Raw genomic sequence first — 18,052 nt, 5'->3', positions numbered from 1 at the left:
TCATAATGTGCATATAATGTAGAGTTGAAATATATACAAGATTAATTTTTGGCTCGCTTTAAACAATTGAAAATTAAAATTTTTAAACTGCGGATCCCATGCGGCGCGGATTCATTTTACGTATATTAGATCAAAAAGTTTGTACGCTGGTATGCTGATGGTACCATCATAATGTGCATATAATGTTGACTTGAAATATATACAAGATTAATTTTTGGCTCGCTTTAAACAATTGAAAATTAAAATTTTTAAACCGCGGATCCCATACGTCGCGGATTCATTTTACGTATATTAAATCAAAAAGTTTGTACGCTGGTATGCTGATGGTACCATCATAATGTGCATATAATGTAGAGTTGAAATATATACAAGATTAATTTTTGGCTCGCTTTAAACATTTGAAAATAAAATTTTTTAACCGCGAATCCCATACGGCGCTGATTCATTTTACGTATATTAGATCAAAAAGTTTGTACGCTGGTATGCTGATGGTACCATCATAATGTGCAGTCAATGTAATGTTAAAATATATGAAAGAATAATTTTTGGCTCGCTTTAAACAATTGAAAATTAAAATTTTAAACTGCGGTTCCCATGCGGCGCGGATTCATTTTACGTATATTAGATCAAAAAGTTTGTACGCTGGTATGCTGATGGTACCATCATAATGTGCATATAATGTAGAGTTGAAATATATACAAGATTAATTTTTGGCTCGCTTTAAACAATTGAAAATTAAAATTTTTAAACCGTTGATCCCATACGGCGCGGATTCATTTTACGTATATTAGATCAAAAAGTTTGTACGCTGGAATGCTGATGGTACCATCATAATGTGCATATAATATATAGTTGAAATATATACAAGATTAATTTTTGGCTCGCTTTAAACATTTGAAAATTAAAATTTTTTAACCGCGAATCCCATACGGCGCGGATTCATTTTACGTATATTAGATCAAAAAGTTTGTACGCTGGTATGCTGATGGTACCATCATAATGTGCAGTCAATGTAATGTTAAAATATATGAAAGAATAATTTTTGGCTCGTTTTAAACAATTTAAAATTAAAATTTTTATACCGCGGATCCCATACGGCGCGGATTCGTTTTACTTATATTAGATCATAAAGTTTGTACGGATTCATTTTACTTATATTAGATCAAAAAGTTTGTATGCTGATGGTACCATCATATTGTGCAGATAATGTACTGTTGAAATATATAAAATACGGCGCAAATTCTATAACGAAGTATTATACTATGTGTATTAAACGAAAAAATTTGTACGCTCGAATCTGTTTGATATAAAAGTAATCTACATAAAATGTACTATTAAAAAAACAAGCGATGAATTCTATCCTTTTTTTGAATAGTTAAAGATGAAATTTTATAGCCGCGAACCCTACACTGCGCGGACTTATATTATGTATATTATATAAAATAATTTGCATGCTCGTATTTATTTAATATAAAGAGCCAATAATTTATCGCTTGTTTTTTTCAATAGTACGTTGTTTGCAGATTATTTTTATACCAAATAGATACGAGCGTGCAAATTCTTTTATTTGATATACGTAATAAATTTTGCGCCATGTAAGATCCGCTGCTACAAAGTATCGATTTTTAATATTCAAAATTTATTGCTTGTATATTTCGATAGGACATTGTATTATATATATAAAAGTTATATGCAAACAATGAAATATATTATTCGAGTTTTAAGTAGTAAACATATTATTTGTAATATTATTTATAACATTTTTAATTTTTATAACATATTTTTATTTTAAAATTTAATTAGCAAATTAATGCTTTAATTATGTGATTTCTGTCAAAAAATGTTAGTCAAATTTAAACAAATTTTATATAAAAATATCATTTTTTTTATATATAAAATCGAGAAATGGCGCGCGCTTGTGTTGTTCTAGTCTGATTATAAATTCGATATAATTAAAAAGAAGACTTAATTGTCGTGTGATGATAAACTAATGTCGTATATGCAAATATACCCAAGTAGCAAACTGACGTCTATGACGTCTTTCGACGTCTAATGACGTCACGACGTCAGAATGACGTACGCTTGCTACCTGGGATATATGTATATATAGGATGTTTTCATATAAGTGCAAAAAACTTTAAGAAATTAATCTTTGTCAAAAATTAAAGTAATTATTTCATATATATATATATATATATATATATATATATAAACATGTATTCCTCCCTCTATCCTTTCCTGAAGAATTCTAATAAAAAATTGAATAGGGGTTGTTAGTTTTATCCCCTCATTAATTAAGAAGCTGCTGAAACAATATAAAAAATGAATGAAAGTCAATGGTGATTATGTAGAAAAATAAAGTAAGCTTGTAGAAGCTTTTTGACTATAGTAAATTATTTTTATATGTTAAGATCTTTTTTTAATTCAAAACGAATCTTATTTTAAAAATGCGCCTCGTATATGAAAAACGTCTCTTAATTTTCGACAAAGAATCATCTCCTAAAATTTTTCACACTTATTTAGAAACATCTTGCATACAGGGCAAACTGCATATCATGTGTCCATCTAAAATTATTCTGTTGTTATTATTGTGTTGAAACAACCAAATTTTTTTTTGTATTGCATAATATGATTTAAAAAGACTCTTAAGATGAATATAGCATACTTTTTATCAGTTGTTTTTGTGAAATTTTCAAGGTCACCTTCAATTTTTTATAGATTAACGTATAGTTTTTCTTAGCGGTTATTGTTCGCTGTAAGCGATCATAAAATATTTTAAATATTTTAAATAATTTAAAATTGAAAAGTTTACATGATATTTTACAGTTTATATAAAATTATGTCAAATTAAAATAGTTATTTAATAATTACAAGTGCTCATTTTGTATTTTAAGATTATACTATGTGGTTCTCCTTTTCAATTTTTTTAGCGCAAAAATAAAGCTTTTGTTTCGAATAATCGCGCATGAATAATAATGCTATCACTTACGTCATATTTTGATAAAAATGGATGAGATATTTCAATAGAACGAACATCAATCAACCCGCGATAGGTGGTATCGGTAATAAAGATTATGCAATTGCTACGCTGGGCGATTTCCTCTATGATTCGCTCGACCACCGATTTCAGATCGTCTACCTCACGCGCACATCGATATAGTCGTGCGAAATTGTTCCTGTAATATAAGAAAAGCAGTTTATTTGCAGACGTGGTCTAGAAACCACGCATTTTTAGCTTTTTTTAGTAGAATACGCTTTATTTATCTGCAGAGACTCTATAATCGTAGAATCAAGTAACAGACTAGAGAGACAACGTCTTTATCAACTATAATTATTAATTATAACAACCAATATACGGGGTAAGTAATTTGAATCAATTAACATCAACTATTACAAATTAATTATTTATAATTATAATTAATATTTAATATTAATAAATTATTTTAAGATAAAAATAAATTGTACAGATTTTTGTTCTACTTTTATGATTTAATTAATTCTCTTGTGTTTTTTCTCAGATGTATAAAAAAATAAAATTAAAAATCTGCCAGCACACAAATAAAATTCCCTAACGTTACTTAAATGATGTGGATTTAATTTTTTTCAATGACAATTCAATTTCAAGCTATTATCGTTTTCATCATTTTCTAATTTCTCTTGTTTTTCTCGGATATATGTATAAAAAAATATTCTGTGTAAGCGCAGATAAAATTCTCTAGTAATGTTACTTGTAAACAACGTGAAATATTAATTTTTCCTCAACGATAATTCGATTCAAAGCTATTTTCTTTTTCATCACTTTTTAATTTATTTTATATTTATTGTAATTATATAAATATATCTCATACGTCCAAGAAGTACACTTTCAACCCAGACGCATAATTATTTTACACGAATTGTCTTACCTTTCATTGATAGCATGGATAAATTGCCAAAAAAGAATAACGATTACTGTTGTCATCTCGAAATGCATGTCGAAATATTTGCGTATTCTCACTTGTATTCTCACTTGGCTTTTGTTAATCACATATCCGAATCTTTCGTTCGTATCGAACTATCGATCTCTTGGAATGTTTTACCTCTCTGCGCTCTTTTCTGATATAAATTGTTAATAATCTCATTTGCCGACAATTACGTTTATTTATGCAACATGTGATTGTCGATAAGCTTGCGTATATCTGACCTACTTTAAATATGTTAGATTGATTAGTTCAATGAAAGTCGAAACAAATGCCTTATTTTACTAAATAAATTATTTTATCCATTAGAATGGGTAGAATATTTTCTGATAAGAAAATTCACAGATTCGCGAATATATAATTATTATTAATATATATTATATAATTGTTATATATATATTTAAATAAATTCTCTCTGTCATCAACATTTTGACAAATATATAAATAATTACTTAAAATAATAATTATATGAGCTACTTCCAAAATTTCTATTAAGAACTTAAATTTCTAAGTTTAAGTGTGTTATTAAATAATTGTCGTAATCACTCTTTCTTTGTTCTCTTATGTCAATAAAAAAATACAATTTATACTAAAAGAATTATCAAAAAATCACAATTTTATTTGCTAGTATTTTTGCATTATCGTTGAAGTCTGATGAGCTATCTGATCAGCTACTTTTAATTCAAAACTCGAAAAAACATGTTTCATAAATATAACATTCATAAAAAGCATAAAAATTGTTGTTTCTCTTTATTCGCTACACCACTATATCTACATTCTACGACATTAAAGACTGATGTTTATTAACGAACTTCTTTAAGTGATTTTTCTTTTCGTGCTTTATGTTTTATCTTTATATGGTTGTGATTTGGTTTTACTGTTTAATTTTATGATCTAATAATTAATACAGTAAATCTTATATATGTATGACTTTTGACTCGATTATAAAGAAGCGAGTTATTCAATCCGCTTAATTTTCAAACAAACTAAAAATGTGTAAAAGTTTTTAAAGCTGAACGTCATCAATGACGTAAAAGTATTTTTGGCTGTATAATCCTGATCTAGATTTTTATCTTTCTGATAAAAATTTTAAAAATCTATATACATTTATGATCATTTATTATGCGTAATATCATGCGAAAACGTGTATAAATTTTGTCTATTAATTATTTATTATTTTTATTAATTTTATCTATTTATTATTTTTATTTTTAATATTTTGTTATGATTGTTATTAATTTATAAGATATGTGGCAATTCTAATTTCAAAGAGAAAAACACGCAATGTCCATCGCCGATAATTTAATTAAGGACTTACCCAAGGGACCATTAGATGCTTACAGAAAGCGAGCGACCTTTGATTGGAAATCGTTCAAGTTAACTTTAGAAAGTGAGGATGGCGTGCGATTTTAGGTATTGAAATTGATAAGTCTTAATTATATGTTTTATTTATTATAATCTTAACACAAAATAAAGAAGGCCAACTATCGAGCTTAATTATGTGGATGTTATAAAAGCAATTTATTTGTTGTATTGTACATTAATTAGGAAAATATAACAAACGTTTCGACTGTACGCAGTCTTCTTCAATGTTCAAATCTGTTACATATAATATTACAGTGCTTATCAGTTTATCCGTGTAAACGACTAAATTCGTTGTAGTCTTTAACGCAATAGAGGTAAGCTATTTTTTTTTTGACATTCATTATTATATTTCATCTGTGAATTTATTTCGAATCATGTATTTTTTATATTCTTCTATGGTTTTTTTTACTGAAGTATTTTCACCCCATGAGGGAAACTTTTTACAATTCCAACGTTGGAAGGCGTGGAATTATCATGGTTTCGGGTAATATATAGAACCGCTATATGAAATGAATAATTTATTTACTAGAATGGAAACCGATATTTTTTGTTTTAATATTAAGTTTGACTTACTTGTATTATGTCTATTCACAGATGAGTTTTTTTGATTGCCAGAGTCTGAGATTAGATACATCTTATTTCCAACACAGTAATGAGAGATGGTTATTATGTGTTGTTTATATATCTAGGGTTAACTGTTTGTTTTTTGTAGGTTTGCTAATTTCTCAAGTATATCAAAATAAGAAACGTTTTCTGGCAGGGTTTTATCATATTTTTCTAATCATCCTCATTGCCATAAAATCGGAATAATTTATAATTTAATAGACAGGTGTCTATTATTATCACACCCACAATTTTACAATAAAAATATTGAATTAGTATTCAATATCTTACTTAGCAATGGTTATCCTCTCAACATGATTTTTAACACAATTAATCGCCGTATAAAACATCTTATTTCCAACGAAACCATATTACATAAACCTAACAATACAATAACACAAGATAAAAACTCAGGAACAGAAGAAGAAACAAAAAAACTTTTCGCCATTCCTTACATTAATAGAGTTTCAGAAATGATTGTCTCTTCAGTCAAAAAAACCGTTCATGTAACAGTAGGATATCGTTGTCTAAATAAACTTAATAAAATCATTAAAACTCATAAAGATAAAAATCAGCATTCTAGTAACTCTAATATCATATACAAGATTAAATACAATGATTGTGACGCGTCTTATGTAGGACAGACAAAGAGACAATTATAGACTAGAATCAATAAGAACATAAGAATAACATCAGATTAAGTTCAACGAGACACTCGGTAATATCAGAACACATTATTAAAGAACAACATACATTTGAATGGGACAATGTTAAAATTTTAGATTATGAAACTAATTATTCTAAAAGAATGATATCGGAAATGTTACATATTAAAGAACAAAAAAAAACGGTTTAAATTTAGACAAAGACACCGAGTTACTCAACGATTCTTATTTTGATATACTTGAGAAATTAGCAAACCTACAAAAAACAAACAAACAGTGAATTAACCCTAGATATATAAACAACACATAATAACCATCTCTCATTACTGTGTTGGAAATAAGATGTATCTAATCTCAGACTCTGGCAATCAAAAAATCTCATCTGTGAATAAACATAATACAAGTAAGTCAAACTTAATATTAAAACAAAAAATATCGGTTTCCATTCTAGTAAATAATTTCATATAGCGGTTCTATATATTACCCGAAACCATGATAATTCCACGTCTTCCAACGTTGGAATTGTAAAAAGTTTCCCTCATGGGGTGAAAATACTTCAGTAAAAAACCATAGAAGAATATAAAAAATACATGATTCGAAATAAATTCACAGATGAAATATAATAATGAATGTCAAAAAAAAATAGCTTACCTCTATTGCGTTAAAGACTACAATGAATTTAGTCGTTTACACGGATAAACTGATAAGCACTGTAATATGTAATAGATTTGAACATTGAAGAAAACTGCGTACAGTCGAAACGTTTGTTATATTTTCCTAATTAATGTACAATACAACAAATAAATTGCTTTTATAACATCCACATAATTAAGCTCGATGGTTGGCCTTCTTTATTTTGTGTTAAGATTGTTATTTCTAATATACGAGCGTACCTATATTTAAGTTTTATTTATTATATATATTTTTATTATGTATTTAATTATAGTATATGCGTAACGCTTTACAGCTATGTAGTTCATATTATATCGTATGCATAACTATTTCGTAATATGATTAACTGCTTAGGAAAAATTATAGGAACTTGTCAGAACCAATCCAGCATTTGAAAAACCGATAAGATCAATAAGCTTGAATGAAGCTCGAAGACGCTACAATGCTCAGCTGAAAGTATTGGTTGACAATAACATAGAGGTAATTATAACTAATTGTATAACAAATAATTATTTAACAATTACAATATCATACTACACGAAGTTACAATATAACAATTATACTAGTTTAAGAAAAAACAATTTTTTGTTATTATTTTAAATCAGACAAGGTGTTTCTTATAGATTTTTGGATGCTGAAAACGATGCCGCAAGCCAATTTTCACCAGCACGTCAGGTTTCCGTAATAATTGAGGTTTAATATGCAAAAAAATGGCTTTTTTGCGATATTTGAAACTTTTTTGTAAAAAGACGTTATCTGAAAATTCTGCTCAGATGTCATAAATATATTGTTCATCACTTATCCCTATAAAATGCATTTTTTTAAATTCGATATCTTACTTTTTACTCATATTAGGAAAAATTTAAATGCAAAGTTTTGCTGAGATAGCGAATATTCCGCCTATAATGATGAAGTCATATAATTATACTCATAATTTGTAGTTGAGGACTATCGATATACACATACACAGTGTAACTTTTCGTGATAGATTCATTTTAATTGCCCACCTTGAATTTTTCAAAACAAATACATTTTCAAAAATATGTTGCAGACAAAAGTTGATCAGACAAAAGTATGATCTAAAGAAAACCAACAATAATGATAAAATTAATTACGAAAAAAATACATTTTTTCTAAAAAACCTTTTTTCCTCAGAAGCATCTCCATATGAGAAATAGTTTCCAGTTTTAATCTTTTATAGTATAATAAAAGGCTGCGCCGTATCGAGTTCGCGGCGATAATTTCATTATACCTAATATTTTTAAAAAAGCCAAAAATTTTAAACTTACATATTTCGATTGCATATTGTCTGCAGATTACTGTTGTACCAAAAATAAAACAGCCTTCACATTTTTTTAATTAGTATACATAAAAAAAGGTTTCGCCGTATAAGATCCGCGGTTATAAATTTATGATCTCTTTATTTTAAAACGAGCCAAAAATTTATCTTTTGTATATTTCGATATTACATTGTTTGTAGAATATATAACGTTATGATGTTTAAATGGCAACCCTAAAATTATGAAACGATTAATTATAGTCACTAATAAATTAAACTTTTTAAAAAATAAACTAACGTATTTAAAAATATAGGTGGTGAATGTTGATAAAATGTTCCTCCGTTTAATAATAAAAAATATTTAAAAAATACGTGACATGTCATAACAATATTCTCGATTTTAAAATTATGAAGTAATTAATTATCGCCGCTATTGCTTTAAATTATGGAGGAAAAAAAAAGTCGACACGATACGAACTGTCATCATCATATCCATAGATTCATTTTGAACATATCGACCAATCATATACACGCAGAAGAGTCAACAATAACGCGATACATATCGTCTTCAAACGCGCACTTTTCGGATCTACATCACTTTTTTTATAAGGGAAATTTATTCCACAATTGATTTACATAGCACTATCGTGTAGAAAATGCAAATTAATGCAATTTTTAATTATTTTTTCTCTTTTAATGCAGCATGCTCTAATATATACTTTATCACAAAATCCGAAATGGAAGATAAACGAACGAGAGGTACTAACAAAATTATGTTCCTTGTTCGGAGCTGCAATGTTGGAAAAGAGACTGGGAGATTTGTATGCCAGTGGTTACGCTTCTTCTAACAGTAAGATAGGCGATTTTCTGCGGAAAAGAATTATAACGTTGTGCAGAGACTTATTAGACAACGCGGTTGCCCTAGTTGATGCCCTGGCACCTCCGGACTTCGTTCTTAATTCTCCTCTGGGAATGTCCGATGGCGAGGTATATAATATATTTTGTTCCACATTGAATATTTTACATTTCTAATCGTTCTTTTAAGTGTAATAATTTTTTTTTTCTAATGTATAAATTGAAAATTTTTACGCAGATATACAAACACATAAAGGAGTGGCTATTCAAAGATAAAGAAATCTTGGAACGTCCATCTTGGTGGAAGGAAATACGATCTAAATTATAACATATAAATTATAATATATAAATATTCCCCGCGATTATGGTTGAAAAAATTATACGCATCTTTATACATATATATTATAAAGCTTTTTCTCCATATTTTTACCGATTGGTTAAATTGTTCACTAAAATATTTTGTTATATGGACATTATATAAATTATATATAAAAAATGTTTAATTATTATAACATTATATATATATATATATATATATATATATTTCCTTAAATTTTCTAAACGAAAGCGAATGCAAAAAATATTTAAACACTTTTTTAAAAATATATAAACACGCCAAAAGTATGAAAATAAAAAAAATATTTATTTTAGATGTTTCTGCATAAATGTTTTACATTATAATTCTACGTGTAGCGGCGGTTTTGATAGATCACTATCTGCCTCTGCAAACCATTCATCGTATACAGCTTCAGGATCAAGCATCCAGAATTTGTGGAACGATATAGGTTCCTGAAGCGCCAGATAAGCATTAGAATAATCCGTGGGTCGTGCCTAAACCAATCAAAGAAAAATAGGCTTTAATAATTTTATATCAAATATAATAGTAATATATATTATCTTTTTAAATTATGTATATTATATGTGTATATATTGTGTGTATTATATTGTGTATATCTATTGGTATCTTATATATTATCCGCAAATTTAATTGCCTGATCTTTGTTATCTTATATATTTGTATTATTTAAGGACCAATATAAATTATATAACAAAAGAATTTATTATAAGAATTATTATAAGAAAAGAAATATATAAAAGAAAAAAATTATATTGCAAAAGTATACCTGGTGGAACATTGAAGAATGTACAGGTTCCACTCCAAGTCGAGATAAACAGAGCCCAAAAAGATACATATCATCGGGAGTAGTGGCAGCCGGGCAATCACATACTCCCGGTTTTATTATTTCGTGAACCAAAGGTGCTGATAATACAATCCCCGCACCGCCGGTTAAGTACTGATATCCATGATGACTGTCCCACATACGGAAGCCATAACGTTCGCCGATAGCGATTAAGTGTTCGGGATTGTAGCACGTGAGCAAACCCAGTAAACGTGCTACGCTGTAATATATTGACATACATTGTAATTATTTATAACGATTATTTGTGAATATGCAATTGATTGATTGAAGAATATATTTTTAATTCTAGTCTTATATACAGGATGTCTTTAATTATAATATATCATTACGTCATTAATATTATTACACTAATATTACTACTTAATGCGCCACTTAAAACCCTACAACTTTTATTTGAAACATTTTTCTCGAAAAGTCTTTGTTTTCGAGATATTTAACTGTTGCAGGACTTTTGGGACACCCTGTATAGTTACGTCTTCTTTGAGAATATATAGTCTCTTCTTCTTTAATATATAGTCTCTTCTTTAAGAATAGCCCTTTAATTCTACTTGTCTTGTATTCACCTGAATATAGTATCATCGTCGGCGATAACAAGCCAATCAAATTTGTATCTTTTCATCAAACTACTCGCTGCCTGCAAAATGCCATAAGTTTTGGCGCAATGTCCTTCAGTAGTGTTCGGTACAATGTATGCTTCCCGTAAGTTGTGGTCTATACTAGAACAATTTAATACACTGGAACGACTTACGAGAAGTATAAATATATCAGAATTTCATCGATTTTACCGGCTATATCACTAAAATATCCGATGTTTATCGCGTGCTTAGCCCATGTATTTTTAATCACTGGGATTCTATCCACGTGATATTTGGCGCAAGTCTTAACGGCAAAATACACCTTTTCTAATGTAGGAGAATTCTGTAAAAACATTGGGAAATATTTATAAATTATATATTTCATAATTCTCTCACATTACTCTTAGCTAATTCTTTTTTTTATTATCGTTAAATAAGAAATCATATATTGGGCATACGTACACATTGATAAAAGATGCGGGGATACGTAGCACAATCAGAGCTGGACACAATGCATATTTTAGACACATGAGTCAACCTTGTATTTGTACTCCTTAAAACAAAGTCCGCGAATTCGTACGATGCATCAATGGAAAAATCTATCTTTGGTTCCTTGTCCTCAGAGATTTGTCGAGCTAAACTAAAACATTAAATTCTTAACTTTCTATAAAAACATTAAATTCTTGACTTTCTAATAAAAATAAAATATATATCATATAAAGAAAATATTACCATATTGAAAAATTGATGTTAGAGTCAATTTTGTAAAATAAAGAAAATATATTTAGAAAAATAGCTTCCCTCATATAAACTTTGAATTTATTGAAGATGACGTTTTTTTATGTCATTTTCAATTACTTAGTTCTTGTATTTTCGTAAAAAATTATTATTATCTTAATAATAGTTATTTAACATAAAAATTGAGAGAAAATGTACCTCTCTAACAACTTGAAAGTCATAGCAAATCCAGCTGCCATATGTGGATATTTAAATTTCTTATTCTTCGCAAAATGATGAATAATAGTAGGTTCATGATCATAAAGTGCATGTCCAATCCACACATTCTGTGCGTAAACAAGATATGTAAAATATATCTTTTTGAAAAGTATATAACGAAAAGAAGAAAAACTATTTACCTGAGACGTATTAAATTTTTCAAGAACAGTTAGCAGCTTCGCTAGCTGAATCACTGTGTTTTCCAAACAAAAGAAGAACCATTTTGCATCTGGAAATGTATCCGACAAATGAATTAACAATGGAGTTAACGTCCAGGAGCCCTTAATGTGAAGTTTGTGAGATAATACGACTTTTGGCGATTCCTAAAATATAAAAAAGTAGCACAACAATGTTAGGTTTAATATATCGATATATGATAACATGAAGAAACGATTTTAAATTTATGTAACATACTTTTTCAAGAGCACTAGCTTGTTCGTAGATGTGTTTTTGCATCAAGTCAGCATGAGCTGCATGATAGTCCTCCTTTTGGCTTAATATGACCATCACAACATCCTTGGGTTCTGAAAATAATTTCCTTTAAGATTTTTTCATATTATACAATTAATTTATAAAAAAATAGTAAATATTCAGAAAATAAGATACGAAATAATAGTTATAAAAGCTCTAAAACATATATCTTTGATATACTAAACATTGGAAACTTATTCTAAATTTTCTCAAGCAATTTGCGCAACACTTAATATTTAATTAATTTGACAAAAAATCCATTAAAATAAAGCGTCGAAAATTTCGAAAAAATAATAGGAAAAAAAATTTTACCTATTACATCTGCATTTGCCTTGATGAATAAAATATAAAGGAAGAGAAGAGCCAAGTGTCTCGTTGAATCCATGTTTATTATCAACAAAATGTGATTAAAAAGAAAAAAAAAGAATGAAGTAAAGTTGCCTCAACCAATCGTTTGTGACATCCAATTTTGCAATTGTTATTCGGTCAAGTTTGTCTTTCAGTTCATTTTGGATATCTTTGAAAAAAAAAGATTGAGAAAAGTCGGTTATTGCAAGAATAAATTTGACAGAAGAAAACTGTTTTGTACATATATTTTTTTTTCTCACTTTTAGGACATTCGCGATTTGTCGAATCTGCAGGAGGATGGGCCAATCAAATTCGTTCATTCATATTACTATTAAAAGCACCAATCGACTCTTTCGTAAGTAGTTGTATTGTGCATCTGTGCAGTCTTCAAGTCTTCATAATACCAGTTTATGCAATGTTGCCAATTTCAGGGGCATGTCGCGGCGGGTGGTGGGGGGGAGCGGCGTGGTGGGGGCTCAGGGGTGCGCGCGCCGTTTCATCACGAGACCGCGTCACGTGGTTTGGTGTGCCCCCCACCACCACCTCTGCGCAGCCGCCAAACCACGTGACGCAGCCACGTGACGCGGTCATGTGACGAAACGGCGCGCGCACCCCCGAGCCCCCACCACGCCCTCCCCCCACCTCCCGCCGCGGCTCACGGCTCATCCCTGAAATTGGCAACACTGAGTTTATGGCTTGATGGATGAATCATTTTGTCATCCTGTTGCCAATAATTTATAAGAAGAAGAAGTCTTCAGAATAGTTTGCGTAAAATATCAATAAAAAATGTATATCAAATAAAAAAATAAACAAATTAATTTTTTAATAGAAGTATTGACGTTATTAATTTTATCCCAAATAACAAAAGTCATTTTGACGTTGAATTACGTTATTTTGACGTCAAAATGATATTATAATAATTACTGTGACTATCTGGGGTAATGATACGAAGAAAAGTTGCACATCTTGAAGTGACAGCTCGCGCGTTATACATCAGCTGATGTTTGTATGAGCGCGGCTTATCAATCGTCATGAACACATGAGTGTTCGTCATGAGTCGAGGACGTATGAGAGAGAACTGGAGTGATTAAGGTTGGTGTAACAGAGTCAGCTGTTTTTTCTATTTATTCTGCATTGTTTGCTTTTGTAAAAAAAAAAAAAAAAACCATTTGTCTCCTTACACATCATTTGATGTTGCAGATATGAGTATGTGGTACTGGTTCGGTGTGGATCTGGGCAGCTTCCTGTTTCCAGGTTACAACATCACCACGGTATGGGGTCTTGTGGCGACTTGCCTGGGTCTGGCCGCCCTCGCAATACTGTACGAGGCCATGAAGGTCTTTCAAATCCATTTGCAAGAGATCGGGATCAAGTCTGTATCTAGAACAGCCTCAGCCTCCTCCGAAAGTTCCTCTCTTCTGTCCAAAGTGACGCCAAAGAATCTTAGAACTTATACAAGATGGTATTATTCTTCACTTTTGCTTTTGGATATATATATATATATATATATATATATATATATATATATAGCATTATTTACCTCCTAAACTTTAACATCTTACGTAAATAAAATATAACAGTAATAGTATTTTGAATAATTACAGAATTAATCGTATTATTAGCATTACTATCATCCTTATAATTTTATTATTCTTATTTTTAAGTATTTTTTTGCAAGCTGCTATGTATAATAGTGTTTCTCTTGAATTAACATTAAATATATTTTTAGCGCAATCTGCTCAAAGTGGACACTGCAAGTATTACATTGGTTTCTTCACACCACACTCGGTTACATTCTGATGATGGCAGTTATGACGTACAACGCTTACTTCACAATCGCCCTTGTAATTGGAGGATGCCTAGGATACTTGATATTCGGTCCTACACTCGTACGATTAAATATGCAACGATTTTATCGCAAACAAGCAGTCATGAAATGTGATGAGAATTGTACAGGTAAAAAAAGAAACCCATTTTGATCTATGATTATAAAAGAGCGAGTATTTCAAATACTCTAAATCTACTGGTGTAATATATTGCTTCCAGATAACTTTACAAATCAACAGAGACGCGACTCTGCAGTCTCTATTGTTGCAGAGCAATTAGTCACCGAGGCAAATATTGAAGTCCACGTATCGAGAGACACGTGAGTTTTAATATATCAAACTTGATAACGGAAAGTCTGATATTATTTAAAGTAGTTATTGTTATCCATTGTATAGTATACACATTTATATATGTTATACACACAGCATATTTTTATATTGATGTTTTCTTATAAACTACAGAGTAAAAGATATGCAATATAAAACAATTGAGCACTGTTGATATTTATTTCAAACTTACATAGTATCCTTAGTTTTTTATATCTCAAGTACAAAAATATATTTTTTTTACATAATATATATATAAAAAATATATATATATATAATTTTTATTTTATATATATATATATATTTTTTTTAGGTATATATAGATAGATAAATTTAGAGATTTATATCCCAATATACAAATAACTTTTTTTTTTTTATAGAAAAAATAAATATTTGCTAGAAATAAGAAAGTAGTGAGTCTATGAAAAATGATTAATGGATACTATGATATACAAAAATGAATAATAGAAAAATTGATTAGAAGTACGAATATTGTGATATACAATTAATATGAATAACATGATGTTTTTTCTCGTAATATTCCAAAAGATATAAGTAATGAAACGATCAAATATCTATCGAAGATCCTAATTACATTGGGATTCTCATATAGTCTTAATCGAAATTTGGCTCAAACCAAATTATATTCTCCATTATGTCCAAATTATTGTAATCGTCATGTTCTATACCCTCGAACAAACGTCCAAAACACGGACTGTTGGCGTTGGTGAAATGGTCGTATCCACTTATCGAAGTAATCTGCTGGCCGCACAACCAGCAAAAACGAGATTGGCAGTGTTTACAATCCATTTTGTTGCAGCCCTCAATTTTGCTAATGTGAGAACGGCACTTGGGACAACTCTTCGCATTATCCTAGAGATTACAATTGAATTCTTATAAGAATAAGAACTTTTCGCTCTTTAAATCTTCCTAATTACTTAATCTACCTATTAATTTCCATAGTTTCTAATTAATTCCTGCATACTTTGTGATACGTACTCGCAGATATTCAGTTGTAAGAGTCTCCTCGACTAATTTTATTTGTCGCCTGCCATACTTCTTTTCTAAAAGCCTCTTTTTCTTATCATCGCTATTTCTGTAGTCGTTAATGAGTTCCTTAACGTCATCCGATGCTATCTCGCATGGCGCAGCTCCATGGTAGAACTGTTTATGTCATAAATAATATAATAATATATAATTAGCAATATTTATCCTGCAAATATATCTGCTTATATGATGAAATAATACATCTTCCGTTACCTTACAGCAGTATATGCAAAAACAATAGTTGCAAATGGGACAGATCGGTGCGGTGTCACTTGGATTCCTAATCATTGGATACTGGCAGGAATTTCTAGGACAATAAATTATATCGTCCATGGTGTCTAAGGTTTTTTGCAACACGTGTCTCTCGTGTTGCGAAAACAAGCTCGCAGAACAGAGAGTTTTGATATCGTTATCATTCATTTCGAAACTGCAGTCCAACGTCGGACAGGATATTATCTTAATGTGCTCGTTAACTTTAATACGCACATATTCCTCCATACAACTTTTGCAATAAACGTGTCCGCAGTTCTTCAATTCTATACAATGCAAGCCCCTGTGTTCCTCGAAGCATATGTGACAAGTGTAAAAGTTGTTGTCGAATTGCTTCCTCTGCTGCTCTCTGTCGTAGGATATTAAAAATTTTTTCAAATCTAAACCCAAAGCGCCATTTATGGCTCTGACATCGGATAAGCGTGCTAGGTTTAATGTGATACGATCACCTGGTGCTGTGCGAATTAAGTGCATGAAGGAAGCGTCCAGAGAATCTTGTATGCCAAGAAAATTAAAGAGATTATTTTGTAAGAAGTCTAGCCACAGGAACAGGATCTCGCTCCCCTGATTCTCTTCCCACATCTCGTCCAATTTCTGACAAAGGAAGGATATCTCCCAGGGAGTCAACCAGGTGATGGACAGGCAGAAATTTGGTGGCTTTTGAGATGGATATGTATTTGGAAGCTGAATGTGTAATCTGATCGGTGGCAGGTGCTCGACAAAAATTTTATCATCGTAGATTTCATTGGTGGAACAGCGATTGGTGAAGATGACTTCTAGCTTTTTAAGTTTAGGAAATATGTTAAATGTGCATTTTATCTGCTCGCTTCTTGTGCAGGAAAACTCGTTTTCGTTATAAATACTGGTAAGGACTGTCATCTCATCCTCTTGTCGGTTACGATCTCTTATAATATTACGAGACATTTTAAATGCCTTTGAGAGGTCTTGAAAAAAAAAGTAAAGATTAATAATAAAAAAGGAGACTAATTATTACAGATATTGAATTAAATTAATAGAAGAAAGTTTAATAATTATGAGAGGTAATAATATATTTATAATTGATATACAAATGAAGAAAGAGCAACAAACCTATTGAGAATATCACAATTCCTACAAGTGTGTATTTAATGTTCCTGGAAGATTTATAAAAAATTCTTCCTAGTTTATTAGATTTATAAAAAGTTTTTCCTGTTCTTCCTAGAACAGAATAAAATAAGATAAATAACTATATATATATTTAGAAGTTAAAAAAAAGAGATGAAAAAAAGCAGAGTCCAGCTATATAAAAAAAACTTCCTTTTATAAACTAAAAGATTACAAAAATTGATAAAGTAAAAAAAAATGGATATAATAAAAAAATTGTCCCGAATATTTAAATAAATACAGCACGTATATATGTATATAAAATTATATAATAAAACTTGCAAAAATATATAGAAAAAAATGTAAAAAAAAAATTATGTAAACAATATTTATAAATGTAATTACGTCGAACCGATGGACCAAGTTTTAGGCCAAATTTCTATTTTATTTAGAAGTTACATGTGTATGAACTTCAGTTTTGTTGAGGAAGAGAGAAAGAGAGGCCATTT

The 18,052-nt window shown here is 29.8% G+C and overlaps 5 protein-coding genes across 10 annotated transcripts in view; 2 read left to right on the top strand and 3 right to left on the bottom strand.

Annotated features, from left to right (window-relative positions):
• Nucleotides 1-4,305, bottom strand: part of Ir68a (Ionotropic receptor 68a) — a 34,327-nt gene extending 30,022 nt beyond the window's left edge. Inside the window, exons 1-2 of the mRNA XM_083049602.1 lie at nt 3,906-4,305; nt 2,990-3,176 (exon numbers count right to left, since the gene is read on the bottom strand). Of these exons, the coding sequence (XP_082905728.1) occupies nt 2,990-3,176; nt 3,906-3,973 (255 nt within the window). The 5' untranslated portion in view covers nt 3,974-4,305. The remainder of the gene's footprint in view (nt 1-2,989; nt 3,177-3,905) is intronic.
• LOC145942667 (peroxisomal acyl-coenzyme A oxidase 3-like) lies at nt 3,127-9,776 on the top strand. Of its 4 annotated transcripts, none has more exons than XM_083049607.1 (6): nt 3,127-3,359; nt 5,293-5,372; nt 7,631-7,744; nt 7,888-7,957; nt 9,246-9,530; nt 9,637-9,776. In XM_083049607.1, exons 5-6 carry the CDS (start codon nt 9,339-9,341, stop codon nt 9,724-9,726), a joined length of 282 nt encoding a protein of 93 aa, XP_082905733.1. In that variant the 5' UTR covers nt 3,127-3,359; nt 5,293-5,372; nt 7,631-7,744; nt 7,888-7,957; nt 9,246-9,338; the 3' UTR covers nt 9,727-9,776. The 4 variants fall into 4 exon arrangements, with proteins under 4 accessions (XP_082905733.1, XP_082905735.1, XP_082905732.1 ...); XM_083049609.1 differs by having other exon boundaries at nt 7,619-7,744; XM_083049606.1 differs by having other exon boundaries at nt 5,231-5,372.
• Nucleotides 9,777-10,020: 244 nt separating this feature from the next.
• Nucleotides 10,021-13,400, bottom strand: LOC145942666 (beta-1,3-glucosyltransferase). 3 transcript variants are annotated; one of them, XM_083049604.1, is made up of 10 exons: nt 13,251-13,400; nt 12,955-13,159; nt 12,586-12,695; nt 12,312-12,494; nt 12,112-12,239; nt 11,638-11,815; nt 11,386-11,518; nt 11,164-11,311; nt 10,523-10,799; nt 10,021-10,229 (listed from the first exon to the last, which is right to left on the bottom strand). In XM_083049604.1, the coding sequence occupies exons 2-10, from the start codon at nt 13,025-13,027 to the stop codon at nt 10,074-10,076; spliced, it is 1,386 nt and encodes a 461-aa protein (XP_082905730.1). In that variant the 5' UTR covers nt 13,028-13,159; nt 13,251-13,400; the 3' UTR covers nt 10,021-10,073. The 3 variants fall into 3 exon arrangements, with proteins under 3 accessions (XP_082905730.1, XP_082905731.1, XP_082905729.1); XM_083049605.1 differs by lacking the exon at nt 12,955-13,159 and having other exon boundaries at nt 13,251-13,373; XM_083049603.1 differs by lacking the exon at nt 13,251-13,400 and having other exon boundaries at nt 12,955-13,243.
• A 312-nt stretch (nt 13,401-13,712) lies between these two features.
• LOC145942504 (uncharacterized) lies at nt 13,713-15,304 on the top strand. The gene is made up of 4 exons (XM_083049301.1): nt 13,713-14,082; nt 14,191-14,452; nt 14,720-14,946; nt 15,037-15,304. The coding sequence occupies exons 2-4, from the start codon at nt 14,193-14,195 to the stop codon at nt 15,138-15,140; spliced, it is 591 nt and encodes a 196-aa protein (XP_082905427.1). The 5' UTR covers nt 13,713-14,082; nt 14,191-14,192; the 3' UTR covers nt 15,141-15,304.
• A 241-nt stretch (nt 15,305-15,545) lies between these two features.
• Nucleotides 15,546-18,038, bottom strand: LOC145942413 (E3 ubiquitin-protein ligase RNF14-like). Its single transcript, XM_083049104.1, has 5 exons — nt 17,949-18,038; nt 17,550-17,657; nt 16,404-17,404; nt 16,143-16,307; nt 15,546-16,016 (listed from the first exon to the last, which is right to left on the bottom strand). The coding sequence occupies exons 3-5, from the start codon at nt 17,382-17,384 to the stop codon at nt 15,759-15,761; spliced, it is 1,404 nt and encodes a 467-aa protein (XP_082905230.1). The 5' UTR covers nt 17,385-17,404; nt 17,550-17,657; nt 17,949-18,038; the 3' UTR covers nt 15,546-15,758.
• Nucleotides 18,039-18,052: the final 14 nt, after the last annotated feature.

Source organism: Prenolepis imparis, unplaced genomic scaffold, assembly GCF_030444845.1.
Source record: "Prenolepis imparis isolate NDT839.2.m4 unplaced genomic scaffold, iyPreImpa1.0 SCAF_11, whole genome shotgun sequence".
Classification (NCBI taxonomy): Eukaryota; Metazoa; Arthropoda; class Insecta; order Hymenoptera; family Formicidae; genus Prenolepis; species Prenolepis imparis.
This window is presented reverse-complemented; position numbering and strand designations above follow the sequence as displayed.

Excerpts from the sequence above, each read along its gene's own strand:
- LOC145942667 (XM_083049607.1), top strand. The coding sequence starts at position 9,339 with ATGTTGGAAAAGAGACTGGGAGATTTGTATGCCAGTGGTTACGCTTCT. Across the intron at positions 9,531-9,636 it reads TGGGAATGTCCGATGGCGAG|ATATACAAACACATAAAGGA; the intron begins GTATATAATATA and ends ATTTTTACGCAG.
- LOC145942666 (XM_083049604.1), bottom strand. The coding sequence starts at position 13,027 with ATGGATTCAACGAGACACTTGGCTCTTCTCTTCCTTTATATTTTATTC. Across the intron at positions 12,240-12,311 it reads AAAAATTTAATACGTCTCAG|AATGTGTGGATTGGACATGC; the intron begins GTAAATAGTTTT and ends GTTTACGCACAG. Across the intron at positions 10,800-11,163 it reads GACGATGATACTATATTCAG|CGTAGCACGTTTACTGGGTT; the intron begins GTGAATACAAGA and ends AATATATTACAG.
- LOC145942504 (XM_083049301.1), top strand. The coding sequence starts at position 14,193 with ATGAGTATGTGGTACTGGTTCGGTGTGGATCTGGGCAGCTTCCTGTTT. Across the intron at positions 14,453-14,719 it reads CTTAGAACTTATACAAGATG|CGCAATCTGCTCAAAGTGGA; the intron begins GTATTATTCTTC and ends ATATATTTTTAG. Across the intron at positions 14,947-15,036 it reads ATGTGATGAGAATTGTACAG|ATAACTTTACAAATCAACAG; the intron begins GTAAAAAAAGAA and ends TATTGCTTCCAG.
- LOC145942413 (XM_083049104.1), bottom strand. The coding sequence starts at position 17,384 with ATGTCTCGTAATATTATAAGAGATCGTAACCGACAAGAGGATGAGATG. Across the intron at positions 16,308-16,403 it reads TTTGCATATACTGCTGTAAG|TTCTACCATGGAGCTGCGCC; the intron begins GTAACGGAAGAT and ends TGACATAAACAG. Across the intron at positions 16,017-16,142 it reads TTACAACTGAATATCTGCGA|GATAATGCGAAGAGTTGTCC; the intron begins GTACGTATCACA and ends TGTAATCTCTAG.